A 16,405-nucleotide genomic window follows, 5' to 3' on the forward strand; every position below is an offset into this window, starting at 1 on the left:
TATGTGACTCCAATAGAGATCAACCCGGAGGAAAATTGTTTATTTCATTTTTTTTAAACACAACACAATTTATTGAGAATTCATAACAAAATCAGCCTATCAATCCGCAGTCACGGGAAATAATGCATTGTTTACTCAGAATACAAAAAATCTTAACGAAAATTCTTGCGATGTAGCTTTGAAAAAGATACTCCACTCACTGTAAGATGAAATTAGTTCAACTAGGCCTACCACGTGCTACTGGAAAATGTGCTGCTTGCCTGTTTGTTAGTTTTTACAATCTATGACATTACATTTTGTGTGGGAATGTGCCATAGTGAAAATTGTCATCAATGAATAATAAGGATACGTTGTAGCTCGATGATTGACAGGTATATCCAGTATGGGCATAAAGGGTGTAACCAAAGCACCACCCTCTGATTCTCCATAAAGACAAGCACCGGCTCGTGACTCAATCAAAACTAGCTTTTACCGGAACTATCAAGAGCTGATGCGCCTGGTTTTTACTCTGAATTTATAGGAATATAACTAAACGGAAAGAGTAGCTACGTTCATATAGTTATTTAGCTTTACATAGCTAGCTAAATTTGTTAAAGTTCAAACTAATCGTTTCCAGTGACTGTATATTTCATGATCCCGCGCGCGCTACTGAGGAAATTGTGCGCGGGTTAGATATTTGTTAGTCTTCCTTTTCATCATTGACAACTTTTGCGACGTGTGGTAAGTTAAACTTGTCATTATTTTCAAATTCACAAATTATTATGTATGTTACGTTTGTAAAAACAGTGCGGTTTCAATTTGTAACTAACGTTTGCTCGTATTAAGTACTTTGACTGACTTATTACTAGGTAACTTACTGATGTTAGTTAGTTCATGATAAACATCCCTATAACTAACGTTAACAAAATGTCTAAGTTACTATGGGAATATTTCCATCACATTGACAGTAGGTTGGCTAACGTTACATCGTGATGATTAAATCAGATAGCAAGCGCTGACTAGCTAACGTTAGCTGTAACGTTACTAGCTTGGCTAGCAAAGCTAATATCATTCATTAGAATTAACGCAGCGACGTAAACAATATATAGCAATTACGAAACATGGCTTGTTAATATGGCTAGCTAGCATGACTTGTATGGCGCGTATTGACTACTACATGTGTGAACTAGCGCATAGACACATCAATGTGGATAGCTAGCTAACGTTAGACATTGGTCATGTTGCTAATGCAAGTCAAGATTGAATGAATGACACGTGGTATACGTCGTTTAACGTTAGATTTCTCGGTAGCTGGCAAACTTTGGATGACTGTTAACCATGTGAAGTGTATATCTAGCGAACATGTGTGTGTATTGCATCGTCGTATATCAATGTTCTGCTACGTTACGTTGGCAATTTCTGTTATGTGATCTCGCTAAAGTTAGCTTTGGTGATTCTCTTCCTACGAGTGCATCCCCAAAATGGCTTCCTTTATTGGCTTATCTTGTCAGGCAAGTCAGGCAAGTACGGTAACCATTGTCATTGCACAGCGAGACATGATTATGGGAAGGAAGTTGGCTCAGTGTCGTAACGTAGCTAATACAAAATGTGAAACACCGGCAGCTCATAGCTTGCTAACTAGGTAGTTGTATTTATGCTTGACAACAGCAAGTGTTGTATTTATGCATTACAGGGCAAGGGTTGACGTTAAAAATGATTTTGTTTTCATACTGAAATTCTTATTGATTGCCCATCATTAAATGGCCTGGCCACCCTTTTAACTTCTATAAAAGGGAGGACATGGTCAGACTGCTATTTTGAGTAGTTTTGCTAAAATGTTAACCAAGCGTGGAGTGGTGTAGTTAAGTTATGCTTTTTTTCACGAGAGTTGAACCRTAGTTGCCGTTGTGGGATTTGACTATCATACATTGACCAGCAGCAGCTCTGACTCCTATTGTATAGCCATGAATGGATGTGTTCTGAGGCACACTGATGTGCTAAAGTTGGAAGAACTAATTTTGTTTGTTTTAGATTGGAAGTGTTTACATAACTAAGACTTTCTCCAACTGTTGTCTTTCAGGATGTTCTGCCATTCACCTACATTGACTGTTGAACAATGGGTGACCGTTTAGTCTGCATGATAGCCCAGAGCCAAAGAAACCCTAACAAAGATAGTAAAATTACAGGATAGCAATACGCCCACACTTTACCTCACCATAATTTATTTCTGTTCAGTCAGGGACAACTCATAAGCTACTCCCAGTGAGTTTAGTTAACCCTCATATCCCTACGGGTTCGGGTCTTGAAGAGAAGTTACTGTATACACACATCATACCTCTTTTAATTTTGCTGTTTGTAAACATCACCTCTATTTTCATATACATTCCCTTATATTGTGAAGCAAATCAGTCTTTAGAGAAATCAATCACGCACAATGGTTTCGACAACTCTCGCCACCCTCACCCTGACGGGCACCACACTAGGAATAATGGCCCAGGTCACTGGTGGACAACTGACAGACTACATGTGGCTCCTCATAGTTGGCTTTATCATCGCCTTCATCCTAGCCTTTTCTGTGGGGGCCAATGACGTGGCGAACTCATTTGGCACGGCAGTGGGCTCTGGAGTGGTCACCTTGCGGCAGGCCTGCATCCTGGCCACTATCTTTGAGACCGTTGGCTCTGTGCTTCTGGGAGCCAAGGTCAGCGAGACCATCCGCAAGGGCATCATTGATGTTGGCATGTACAACGGCTCTGAACACGTGCTGATGGCTGGCTCTGTCAGTGCCATGTTTGGTGAGTGTTACAAAAGGGGTCTTGGAATAAAACCCATGTTCTTACATACAAATGTATTACATCTGGATTTCTTGTATGATTTTACTTGGATGTAATGTTGAAACAATGCTTTGTCGCTGATTCTCAGGTTCTGCAGTATGGCAGTTGGTGGCCTCTTTTCTCAAGCTGCCGATCTCAGGTACCCACTGCATTGTGGGTGCTACCATTGGCTTCTCTCTGGTGGCCAAAGGTCAACATGGGGTCAGGTGGCTGGAACTCCTCCGGATTGGTGAGTCCGCAGCTTACTTTGACGTTATTGTCTAAGTAAAATAAACCGCTGCGTTATGTCGCATGCTTTCCAGTCAGACATGTTTGTACAAGTAATGCCAGTGTCTGGTAGTGCTGAGCGATTAACCAAAATGTAGTTTTGTTTCAGTTAAATTTCAGTTAAATAAAGTCCATTTTATTTCGTTTTTTTTGTGAGCCCAACGTGCCGTTTCTCAAAGAAATCAAATCCTTCACGATAGAAGTCAATAACTATGTGGGACGCTGGGCTGAAGGGAGTTGTAGTTTTCACTAAGCAAATATTTCACAAATTTCAGCACAGAAACGTGATAATTCACTACAATGACCATTGCGCACCTGTTCCTTCTGGCTCAGAGGCACCTGCTACGTTAGGTTGGATACACACAGACCGCATGAGAGAGGAATTTACACTGATGAGAGGTGGATAGACAGTTTGCAAAGTATGCCTTATACATTTTGAAGAACTAGTCAAATGAATTTGTCAGACTGCTCTGCAGCATACTTAGGCAGGCTAGCCTAGCTAAATAGGATGACTAAAGTACGTAACGTATGTGGAGCAGAGATGACGTTGTCTTGCTGGTTGCTCCAGCCTAAGCGGAGGTGAGATGATGACTTTAAGGAATGAACAAATGTATGTGTGCCATTTTACAGTGAAATGCTTGCTTATGAACCTTCCCAACAATGCAGTTAAAAAAATGTAATAGTAACAAACATGAGGAATAAAATAAAGTACACAGAATGGAGCTATATAAAGAGAGTACCAGTTAAAAATGAAATAATTACAAGAAATATTGTTATTTCATAGTAATATTTCTATTGATGTCTACCCAATGTGGACCTGACAGAGATAATGGAATATTTTCAAAGTTATAGCAATTGAATGTTCACTCTTGGCTTTGGAATTCCCTTTAATAATCTCTTTTTAGTTTCATAATGCATTTAATGTTTAAAACACTAATCGCTCGGTGCTAGTGTCTGGTGTTCTTCCTGAGAGCACGGTGCAATGCTAATTGTTCTAATCTCCGCAGTTGCCTCTTGGTTCCTCTCCCCCCTTCTGTCTGGCATCATGTCAGGCGTCCTTTTCTACTTTGTACGTATGTTCATCTTGCACAAGGTAAGCTGAGTAAAATCCACTTATCTAAATCTAGTTGTCCTTACAAATTGTATGAAGCTTCCTTTTGGAAATTGTTGTTGGCTATGTGCCAGACCTTAACTGATGTCCCAAGCAAGGTCATTAGAATAAAGCCATTCCTTGTTCTTTGGAAAGAAGTCACTCCATGTAATCTCACGGGCCATCAATTCATATAAAATTTACAGACACCCCTTTTCTGCCATCAAATGTAACCTGACAGTACAATAGAGAGCATAGTGTTTCTGACTGTTCTGTTTGTCCCCTTGCAGAAAGACCCAGTGCCCAACGGTCTGAAGGCCCTGCCTGTCTTCTATGCTGTCACCATGATGATCAACCTGTTCTCCATCATTTTCACTGGAGCTCCAAGTGAGTATCGTTGGCACACTCTGCCTTCACCTTGCATGCCTGCCTGCAGCCACGGCCTAAAATAAACTCCTCCCTCAGCCAGCCAACCGGATCCCCACACTTTTCCCAAACTGTTTACTGTTCTCAGAGAAGGCCTGTTTATTTTAACCTGTTGTGTTTTGGCACTTTTCTTGAGTGTGGTGTGGGTCATAACAGAATGAAATTGCAGAGAGGAGCACTGCACAACAGAGCTGGAAATAGGTTTTCTCTTACTTCAATGTCTGTCCCTTTCCCACACGGAGGAGGAAAATGGAAGTTAAGAGGGCGTTAAATCGTCCATTGGCAGTCTTTTGAGTCTCAGTAGTGTCATTGAGAGCACTGCAAATGTTTAGGTCTGCTGTATTGTTCACTTTTTAGTTTTTGTAACTCTTATTAAATGAGCAACTTTTGCTCCTTTTTGTTTTCTTCTACCTACAGGACCGAACGGTTCAAGAAGTCAACTGGCCTGGGCCATTAAATGAAGGCTATAGGCCAGAGTATGCGCTGTGTATAAATGCACACTCAGAGGAAACCACATGCAATCAGTCACATACTGTACTGTTATGTCAGTCACACCTACGTGTGAGTGTCCTGTACGTGGGGACATTTTAGTCTGGGGTACCTCACATGAAGTTTCATACAGCAATTGCATTCCAGGAATCCTGCTGTTCAATGAATTCCCACACAACTGAGAAGAGATCAGGGAGTGATTTAATTGTAGAACCAGATATTACATACTAACATTTTGGCCTACGGTATTCACACACACTGAGGAGGACGTGCATCCTTACACGTACTGGCACACTTTTAGACTCTGGTCACTGCCTGTAACTGGAGCCAGCTTATTACGAGGCTAATCCTGATCTTTAGCCACACTTGGTCAGTCACTTCCTCATGTTATACAATGCATTCAGAAAGTATTCAGAGCCCTTAAATTTTCCACATTTTGTTACGTTACAGCCTTATTCTAAAATGGATTAAATAGTTTTTCCCTCAATCCCTCAATGACAAAGTGAAAACAAGTTTTTTTTTTAAAGAAATGTTTGCTAATTTATTAAAACATTTAAAAGATACCTTATTTACGTAAGTATTCAGACCCTTTGCTGTGTGACTTGAAATTGAGCTCAGGTGCATCCTGTTTCCATTGATCATCCTTGATGTGTTTCTGCAACTTGATTGGAGTCCACCTGTTATAAATTAAATTGTTTGGATATGATTTGGAAAGGCACACACGTGTCTATATAACATCCCACCGTTGACAGAGCATGTCAGTGCAAAAACCAAGCCATGACGTCGAAGGTATTGTCCGTAGAGCTCTGAGACAGGATTGTGTCGAGGCACAGATCTGGGGAAGGGTACCAAAACATTTCTGCAGCATTGAAGGTCCCCTAGAACAGAATCGCTGCCATCATTCTTAAATGGAATAAGTTTGGAACCACCGAGACTTCCTAGAGCTGGCCGCCCGGCCAAACTGAGCAATTGGAGGGGGGGGCCTTGGTTAGGGAGGTGACCGAAAACACTGTGGTCACTCTGACAGAGTTCCTCTGTGGAGATGGTTGTCCCCATCTCTGCAGCACTCCACCAATTAGGCCTTTATGGTAGAGTGGCCAGACTGAAGCCACTCCTCAGTAAAAGGCACATGACATCCCGCTTGGAGTTTGTCAAAAGGCGCCTAAAGGACTGACCATGTGAAACAAGATTCTCTGGTCTGTTGAAACCAAGATTGAATTCTTTGGCCTGAATGCCAAGCGTCACAGCTGGAGGAAGCCTGGCACCATCCCTACGGTGAAGCCTGGTGGCAGCATCATGCTGTGGGGATGTTTTTCAGCAGCAGGGAGTGGGAGACTAGTCCGGGTCAAGGGAAAGGTGAGCGGAGCAAAGTATAGAGAGATCCTTGATGAAAACCTGCTCCAGAGTGGTCAGGACCTCAGACTGGGGCGAAGGTTCACCTTCCAACAGGACAACGACCCTAAGCACACGGCCAAGACAACGCAGGAGTGGCTTCGGGACAAGTCTCTGGTCTCAAGTCTCGAGTCCGGGCCAGAGCCCGGACTCGAACCCCATCGAGCATCTCTGGTGACACCTGAAAATAGCTGTGCAGCGACGCTCCCCTTCCAACCTGACGGAGGTTGAGAGGATCTTCAGAGAAGAATGGGAGAAACTCCCCAAATACAGGGGTGCCAAGCTTGTAGCTTCATACCCAAGAAGACTCAAGTATGTAATCGTTGTCAAAGGTGCTTCAACAATGTACTGAGTAAAGGGTCTGAATACTTATTTCAGATTATTCTTTTGTGCAACAATTTCTAAACCTGTTTTTGCTTTGTCATTATTGGGTGTTGTGTGTAGATTGATGAGAAGCGAAACAGAACAATTTACTCCATTTTTAGAAGAAGGCTGTAATGTAACAAATTGTGGGAAAAGTCAAGGGGTCTGAGTACTTTACGAATGCAAGTGGCTGAATTTAAGAATTCAAAATGAGACAGGAGTCCATGGTTAGTCTCTTCCCCCATTTTTTTATTTTATTTTCTGGCACAGATCATTCCGGTCCAATGTATCTACGTGGGTTATACTATTTCAGAACACATTTCAGCTGTGTGCTCTCATGAAGTATTTTGTCCTTGGAGGAACCACTGTAATCACAGGATAAGTAATGGTTAACACCAACAAAAAAATATATATATTTTTGCTGCATTTCTACCCCAAGTTGTAAAACAGTGTAGTTAGTGGTGACTGATCTGCTAGTCTAATACAGTATGAAATTCAATGGGTGAAGAGGGGGGTGGTGTCAAGACAACTGTACATTTGGTCTCCTGTTTTAGAACTCCATGTTCCTCTGGTTTTACTTTAACATGGGGGTTTAAAGGCACAAACAATATAACATGACTTTCCTATACACAATATAGCCAATCCTAGTGCCAGAGACCCCAGTTGGAACTAGTGAAAAATGAATAACTGGCCATAGGTCAAGAGGATCATTTTGAGGAGAGACCTTGTTTATACCCTGACTCCTCATTTTAGCAAAGCTCTAGTCATTCAGTAGCTGTGCTGTAACGCAAGGTTTCCCAACTTGCGATTCGTCCCGTGGATAACTTATTTGTGCCCCATGTTTTCTGTGCAAAAATTGTGTATTTTACATACGTGTGTATTGTTATACATAAGACTTTAAAAAAACACCACATCAGCTACAAGTGACTTGAATTTTGGAAATCAGTTACAAAGTATAGCCATGCATAATAGCGACGTGTGATCGTATACAAATCTAAGCAAGGTTTGTAGTCTGCTAATTAGAGCGCGGCTGAATCTAGTTGATGATCCCTGTAGAAGGGCCATAGATTGAAAAGCTTCGCCAACAGAGGAAAGGGTGATGTCACTCGTGTATATGACCATGTCAACATTTTGACTACATTTGATTTTTTGAAACCAAGCAAATACTGGTCCTGTTTTGTTACAGAAAATCTAATCTCTTTCTTCACTTACATAACCTGCCTGTCCTTCACTACCAACTGTGTACTTTCAAACAACATCCATTCAACAACAACAACAAAAGAGTGATCCAGTGGACACCCCCCATGTCCCTGCATTTCAGTATGCGTTAGCTGGAATGTAAATTTTCTGCTTCGGTTCCCCTTTGAAAAACAAACGGCTGGTGGCTTGGTTGCTTGTGGAGAAAGGGGTTTATTAAACTGAGCTGTGATTCAGAATACACGTGGTGTATATGGTACTTCAAATTACTCATTATAAACTGGGTGGTTCGAGCCCTGAATGCTGAAAGTTGTGCTGTATCAGACCGTATATCAGGGGTATGACATTTTTATTTTTTACTCTTCTAATTATGTTTTTAACCAGTTTGTAATAGCAATAAGGCACCTTGGGGATTTGTGGTATATGGCCAGTATACCACACCCTCTCAGGCCTTGTAGCTTAATTAGACCCTAATAGGCAAGCAACGGTAAGTTAGTGCCGCTGAAATAGTTTGAGTAGGCAACTTTTTATTTTCGCACAGTTAGGAAAAGCTGAGCGCTTAACCTTGAACAGAAGTATTTTCATTGTTACTTTTTTTAGTCTCTGTCAACATTCGGTTTATTCAACTAGTTTGTAGGAGTGACACATAGATGGGGACAATGAAGAGGATAATTGGTCAAAGCCACCAGCCCAAATATACAATGAGTCATAAATGGTTATTTAACTGTCGCTGCCATGAGGGATGGGGCTGAACCGCTGCTGGAAAATGACAACAAACCATGTTATTGTGTAAAGTAGGTCACGGGATGCAGAGGTTACGAGGGAGGGGTTTGGAACGCAGACGTGGTTAAATTCCACTTCCTGAGCCCTCATTCATCCCACTGCGTAATCTGTGGTGTAGACGCCCCTTTGTGTGGCTCTGTTTTAAAATGACTGGGTCGTTGCTATTTATTTATTTAATTCTCTGTAGAGATGTGATTCACAAAAGGCCATCAACATGGAAATGTTCTTCTGCACATACTGAATAATAGACCCTATTCTCTCCTCTCTGGGGTCACTTATTTTTTGCCCACTCTTAATTTGGCACCAGCCCCCCCTCCAACAAATGTCTACCAGCCGCACCTGTTTTGGGCTGTCCCAAAACAGCCAGTCATTCGAGACTAGTCTAATGAAAGAAGCCTCAGCCGTTCGTGAAAGAAATTATACCACCCCATTCCCTCGTCCCTCCTGAGGGGGGCGAGTTTGCTGCTTAACTAAATTCACATTGCTGATGTGCCACGGCCTGTGGTCTTCTGTCGCAGAATGTGAGGGTGAGTCAGTAGACTACCCAGGAGAGTGTGTTGCGCACTCTGCCCTTTAACCAACACAGACTCACTGTTGTCTCTGGGCCTTGGCCTTCATTTCCTTTTGTTTGTTGTTCAAATCCCAGTCTAGAGTTACTTATTTATATTACGCGTGGTCAAGGTCAACTTGAATTTTCACGCAGCACTTGTTTTTTTTACTCTGACCATGTTGTGAACTCTCCAACATGTCGCTTGCTGCTGTTCCCCAAGGGGGATCTGTAATGGTCCTTCTCCCTGCCAACAGCATGCACAAGACAACGTTGACAACCCCACACACACTACTGCAGGCTTGGCACCAGATGCCCTTTATGCTCCAGCGGTTAAAGTGAATTTGAAGGCCCCCTTGTGTTTTTCTTTTCTACCCAAGTCCTCTCATCTAGCCTTCTAAGGCAATCACTCACTGCGTGTGCAGTTGGAGGCAGGGGTCCATTTGGGTCACTGCGACATCCCTTGTCATTCACATGCTCTCTTCCATGCTGCATTGCGTAACTGTTCTATGGGCACACCATATTTGACTGGGATATTTGCCACTTGCTGTGGCTCATCCTTGTAGCTAGTGGTGGTGTATGTGTTTGAGGTAGTACTTAATTTTTCTCTGGAAATATGATCATGTGCAATTCATGAAAGACTTTGCTTCCAATTGATCGTTCTAGCATTTTACCGTCTACATTTAAATTGTTTTTCTCTGTACTCAATGTCCCCCCCCCCAAAAATCCTATTGTATAATTTAGAAATATTTTGTAATGTAAATATAAGACCAGGCGTTTTGTAGTTCTACCACTTATAGGTGAGGATTCAGACTATTTAGTCACAATGCCAACTGTTTTCTTAATCTTTAGAAAGGTAGTGCCTGCTGCCTTGTTTTTCAAAACTATCTTTCCTCTCTCCGTTTACCCTTCTGTCACTCCTTGGTTACTCCAGTGCTTGGATTTGACAAGGTCCCATGGTGGGGCACACTGCTCATCTCTTTGGCCTGTGGTGTGCTTACCGCCCTGTTGGTCTGGTTCATTGTCTGCCCACGCCTCAAGAAGAAGATTGAACGTAAGTCTCAATTTTGTTTTTGTTTTGTTTTGGCACCGTTGTTATAAAGTTGATGTGTTTTATTTTAGAGAATTTCATTCCATGGTCTTACCTGGAAAATAAGTTTTGAGTGTGGTTAGATTGATGCATTGCATTAACAAGTGAACAAGTTTTAAGGATTCAAGGGAAATTTCACAATTTTTCAACTTCATATTCATCTCCAGCGTCACCCCAACATTAACATATACTGTATGTGAAATCCGCCTGTTTTTTTAGTAAAAAAAAGATGGTGGAATACAAGTTTGCTTTTTAACAAATTATGGGTAGGCATTGCCTACTAACTGTCTAATTGCTTGATGTCATTGGAAATGCTTACCTTCCTCTGTCCTTTTTTATACAAAACATGTTCCATTTACACATGTTGGGGTGGTGCTGGAGATTAAGTAGACAAACTGCAATGCTCCTTTTAATACTGCACGTGTCTGGCCTCTATCATTCATGCCAATTGTTTAATCCAGCAAATGCATTCAGGGCTGCAGATGTTTTTATCTTTTACACGTTAATTCTTTGTGGTGACTTATCTTGGAACCCAAAAAATGACAACTTCTAAAGTCAGACTGTTTTATACTAATCGGCTTTAAATTGACAATGAGCTTAAAATGCAGGCGGATAGTTGTGCTGGTCAAAAGTAGACCCTTCTCTTAATAGTGAAAGTCAATTGCTTCACATGATGATGATGATCTGAAATCCAGGATTTTAAAAGTTAAAAACCCTTTCTTAAATAGCCTCCCTTTATCTTAACTTCACTATAAAGGGCCAATGGTGCATCTTGTGAAAGGTGAAATGCATGTGATGCTGAGGTCAATCTGGATGACCATGAATGAACTGTCTGGGATGGTTCTAGTCCAGCAGACTGAGGCAGCCTAATTGGATCATAGCGATCCACTAATGGGCCTTTACCTCCTTGAATAGCCATGGTTTGACTTAAGGTATTGACGTGACGTTAAAACTGCATCACAGGGTTACGACTGCGGGTGACTCAACAGATGTGGCTCAAATAAACGGCTAGCGTCTCTGGGAAAGTTTTGCTTATGCAATCAGGTCAACTGGCTAGGTAGCAGACAAATGATCAGATGACCACGCGGTGGCCATATGTTTGCATTGAGTATCTGATTTGGTCTGAAACCATAAAGTCATGCAGGATATATTACATTTCAGACCTTTTCTACATAGGCCTACATGTAAAGGTTTTAGTCGCTAGCACAATGTAAATATAAATACGTCATCAAATTTTATTGGTCATATACACCTATTTAGCAGATGTTATTGCGGGTGTAGTGAAATTAGCCCTGGTTATGCAATTCCTATGTGAACCTTAAATGCTGAGGCGTATAAGAACCATATGTGCTGTCTAGGGATGTAACGGTGCACATTGGTCCCCGGTGCAAACCTTTTTTAAAGATACAACTGCATCAGTCCGTGGACCCCGAACTGTTCCAAATGTAGCATGCATCGGTCAGAAAATGTATACACAAGTTACGATTCACGTTTGTTGCTCATATTACTCCCCCCCCCTACCTTCTGAAAATACCTAATCTTTTGTGACAACTGATGCATCCTCTCCTTTGGTGACAAGCTAAGCATGTAACTGTGTTGACAGTCATTGATCGACAAGTCATTTTGCGTGCCGAACATCCCTAGGGACCATCAATAGCCTAGTCAGACTGCGCACTGCGCCCAGCTTCGCGCGCTTACTAATGCAAGGTAGGCAGCCTGTTCCTGGTCTTCCACATCTGCATGGCACCTTCAGCATTCAAACACTAAGATGGCCTGTGTGATATTGGGCTTTATTAGTTGAGTGGTAATTTGTTGTTATCTATGCGCTGTTGAATTGTTTTATTGGAATAGAAGTAAGCTACCGGAGACTACTCATCTGGCTATACCTGCTTACAATAGATTTTTATTTAGATTGTTCAGGTTCACCAGCAGCAATTTTGGTAGTTTGGATTTACACAATCTGTGCATAAGTTGTTTTTTCTTTTCAATATACATTGGGAAATTGGTCATTTCATGGTGCTGAGGGAAACATTTTCATTTTTTGTAAATAATGTTTGTTCACTCACTTGAATTCCATTTAGTTTGTTTTTGTGAGCCCAAAGTGCTGTTTTTCCAGAGAAATCAAATAATTCACGAGAGAAGTCCAGAACTATCTCGGACGCTGGGCTGTAGAGTTGTAGTTTTCATTAAACAAATATTCAACCTAGTTCAGCGCGTAGTTAATTACCACATTTACAATGACCATAATCACTGCGCCTGTTTTTCCAAGCTCGGACACTGTTTATATGCATAGTCACTTCAACCATACCTACATTTACATACTACCTCAATTAGCCTGACTAACCAATGCCTGTACATAGCCTCGCTACTTTTATTTTTCACTGTCTTTTGTTTTTATTTCTTTACTTATCAATTGTTCACCTAATACCTTTTTTTTTTTTTTTTTTAACTTAAAATCGCACTGTTGGTTAGGGCCTGTAAGTAAGCATTTCACTGTAAGGTTGTTGTATTCGGTGCATGTGACGAACTTTGATTTGGTCTGAGTGGGCGTTGCGAGAGGTTTCGCTCTTGACAATCAGTCCAAAATTATTGTTTAAAATGTACTGTTCCTGTATCGGAGCCCATGTATCAAATCGTCTTGAAAGGGGAGGATGCACATCCCTAGTGCCATCTCATGTTCCCTTACTGTACCGTGTTTGGACTTGGTCCAGGCAGTCTAATTCTACCTTCCTCCCCTCCAGGAAAAATCAAGTCTTCCAGCCCCTCTGAGAGCCCACTGATGGATAAGAGGGAACTGAATGAGGAGCCTGTACCCTGTACCATCCTGAAGCCTGTCCCTGAGGAGCCCCCTTCACCCCCCTCCCCCGTTGACCCAGACTCCCCCTTCCCTGCTGACCCAGACTCCCCCTCCCAGCTTCCCCAAGAGGAGCGCAGGGTAACCTTTGACATTGGAGATTCTGATGATGGCGACAACAAGGAATGCAAGGAGTCTGAGAATGGCAACGTCAATGGTAAGTGTGAGTCATGGGGAGGTTATGGCTGCCTTGGTAAAGTGAGAAAATTAGATTTTTTAAATGTAAATATTAAGTAATTAATTTTCCATGACTCACTGACTACAGAGCTTGCTTGCACTGTTCCTGACTTTTACACATATTTTTATTCAGTCCAAAAAGTGCAGTTTAGTAACGGCCCAGCTCACGTCCCCAGCAACGGTTACAGCCAGTACCACACTGTGCACAAGGACTCTGGCCTCTACAAGGACCTGCTGCACAAGCTCCACCTTGCCAAGGTAGGCGACTGCATGGGCGAGGCGGGCGACAGACCCATCCGCCGCAACAACAGCTACACCTCTTACACCATGGCCATCATCGGCATGCACGGGGACTTCCGGCCCAAAGAGGGTGAGTTCCACGCCAGCGAGGACAAGGGTACAGAGGAGAAGAAGAAGCGTGTACGCATGGACAGCTACACCAGCTACTGCAACGCTGTGGCTGAGCACGGGGCTCCTGAGGGCCTGGGGGAGGCAGAGGTGACTCTGGAGATGGGAGAGGAGGACGCTGGCAGCAGCCGCAGCTCTCTGGAGGAGGATAGGCAGGACCGGGACCGCCCTGAGGTCTCTGAGCTCTTCAGGTTTCTCCAGATCCTCACTGCCTGCTTCGGCTCCTTTGCCCATGGAGGAAATGACGTCAGGTAGGGAGATGTTCCATCTTGGATGAATAGTAATTATTTTTAAAAATATATTTCTCAACTAGCAATAGGGTTGCTGCCTCTATGTTCATGTAGAGGGGCTTTTTGTACCTGATTTAGTATTTTAGTAACCCAGTCCCTTTTCTCCTTCAGCAATGCCATTGGTCCCTTGGTAGCTCTGTGGCTGGTTTACAATAGTGGTTCGGTCAACTCCAGCGCACCGACACCCATCTGGCTGCTGTTGTACGGAGGAGTTGGCATCTGCCTCGGGCTCTGGGTGTGGGGTCGCAGGGTTATCCAGACCATGGGCAAGGACCTCACCCCCATCACTCCCTCCAGGTATGTGCCAGACATCACATAACCTACTAAATCAAACATTCAAATGGCACCCTTACAGCGTAACGTTCCCCACAGACATGTGACTTCACACTATCTGTGAAATTAGACACATACACAGGCAGAACCATCTGGTGACTCAAGCCTGGTTTTCGTTCCCTATAGTGGTTTCAGCATTGAACTTGCCTCAGCCCTGACCGTTGTGGTTGCCTCCAACATTGGCTTGCCTGTCTCCACCACCCACTGTAAGGTAAGCTGTTCTGACTCAGACACTATGGTCTGATGCTGAGACATGAAGGGGAGTATGCCTTAGTAATGTGGAAGGCAGGGAGCAGTAAACAGGATGTCTGAATTTGGTGGTTCAAACTGGATCTAATTTCCACGTTTTTTTCCCTCTTTTTTTTTTTTTTTTACACTCACAAAGATTAAAAACTGAATCCAGTCTGCTACTGTCAGGGGGAGTGTTGACCATTTCTTATTAATGGGTCATGGATTCTAATTGGTTAACAAAGGTCTGTGTGTTGCCAGGTGGGCTCTGTGGTAGCGGTTGGCTGGCTGCGCTCCAGGAAGGGTGTGGACTGGCGTCTTTTCCGGAACATCTTTCTGGCCTGGTTTGTTACTGTGCCCATTTCAGGCCTGATCAGCGCTGCCATCATGGCCCTCTTCACCTACGTCATCCTTTGAGCCCAGGGCTGCCTGCACCCCATAAGAGGGGAGGAGAGAACAAGTGCCCACTCGTGACGGGGGGGGGGGCGGAAAGAGAAGGGGTTGGAAGGTGGTTATAGCCTGCTAACCCCATGCCAACACACGAAGGAAGGAAATGCATAAAAAATGTTTTAAAGGGGGGGGAAAGGACGTTGTGATATGGGCCTGTGGTTCTTGGCTGCATCATTTCCAACCTTAAGTGATGATTGTGTTCGTTTATGCGCCAGATCACTTCCAATGGGAACATCGTTTTCTTTGTAATTGTTTTTTTTCTGACTTGGCAGAATTTCTTTTTCAATGCTCATGATCTTGTAAAAATAGCTAATCAAATCAACAATTTAATTTTTTTCTTATACTCCAYTACTTATTTTTTTTACAGTGTAATTATGTACATATACCATGTTCCTGTTTTTTTAATCTTATTTTACAAGTTTGGATGACAAAACAACAATTACAACGCAGTATTAGCCTTTAGTGAAGCATCTATTTCGCCTGTCATACATAACACACGCTCAGAATAACTTAGAATAAACCGTATATTTTTAGGTTGAAAGTGAGGTTATTGGTGTTCTTTCTCTACCTTTAAATGCCATTGTCAAGAGAATGTGTTTGTCTTGTCACTAAACAATTTTAAGAATTGTGTGTACTTGGAACTGGTTGCCTTGTTTTTCCTTTTGTGCAGGGGAGTTTCAGTTTTCCCCTTGCCATTTGCTGATCGAACTGAGTGTGACTGTTACTCAGCCATTCTACAGAGCCCTTGGTCTGTAGATCAGTACAGGAAATGATGTGCACGCCCCTCAGAGCTAGTTCTCTCAGCTTCCCATCCGCTTTCTCAACTTGTTACAATGATCCCTCAGGTTCTGTACTTTCACTATTTGGCTCTTGTGAAAGTTATTCTAAAGAAATTACTAATTTTATGCAGTGTCAGACAACCTCATTTAACTGAAATCTGCTCAACAGGAAACCAGACTGAGTAGAGGCTGCATTTGACAGGCAAATCTATCCCTTCCTCATTGTAGGTCAACAACACAACACCTGGCTATGGATTAGACCCCTTTGTCTATCCAGTTACCATAATGCTTTTGTTTTGAGAATAGATGGTGTTACTAGGTGACCTGACCTCTCACCTTACAAAGTTGAGCTCCCACCACCCTGGCTTTTGGGACATCATTATTTAATTGGGAAAGTGGCTAAAATGTCTTCAAGACATGTTAATAAGT

The 16,405-nt window shown here is 42.6% G+C and overlaps 1 protein-coding gene across 1 annotated transcript; it reads left to right on the forward strand.

Annotated features, from left to right (window-relative positions):
- Nucleotides 1-441: 441 nt before the first annotated feature.
- LOC111964107 (sodium-dependent phosphate transporter 1-B) lies at nucleotides 442-15,652 on the forward strand. The gene is made up of 11 exons (XM_023987833.2): nucleotides 442-720; nucleotides 2,060-2,774; nucleotides 2,902-3,042; nucleotides 4,088-4,173; nucleotides 4,461-4,557; nucleotides 10,302-10,421; nucleotides 13,199-13,468; nucleotides 13,622-14,147; nucleotides 14,298-14,483; nucleotides 14,646-14,730; nucleotides 15,009-15,652. The coding sequence occupies exons 2-11, from the start codon at nucleotides 2,414-2,416 to the stop codon at nucleotides 15,162-15,164; spliced, it is 2,028 nt and encodes a 675-aa protein (XP_023843601.1). The 5' UTR covers nucleotides 442-720; nucleotides 2,060-2,413; the 3' UTR covers nucleotides 15,165-15,652.
- The last annotated feature ends 753 nt before the right edge of the window (nucleotides 15,653-16,405 follow it).

This window comes from Salvelinus sp. IW2-2015, linkage group LG5 (genome assembly GCF_002910315.2).
Source record: "Salvelinus sp. IW2-2015 linkage group LG5, ASM291031v2, whole genome shotgun sequence".
Lineage (NCBI taxonomy): Eukaryota > Metazoa > Chordata > Actinopteri > Salmoniformes > Salmonidae > Salvelinus > Salvelinus sp. IW2-2015.

Bases quoted from the DNA above. Each gene is read 5' to 3' on its own strand.
- LOC111964107 (XM_023987833.2), top strand. From the start codon at position 2,414: ATGGTTTCGACAACTCTCGCCACCCTCACCCTGACGGGCACCACACTA. The intron at 4,558-10,301 runs GTGAGTATCGTT...TGGTTACTCCAG, and splicing joins CATTTTCACTGGAGCTCCAA to TGCTTGGATTTGACAAGGTC. The intron at 14,148-14,297 runs GTAGGGAGATGT...TTTCTCCTTCAG, and splicing joins CATGGAGGAAATGACGTCAG to CAATGCCATTGGTCCCTTGG.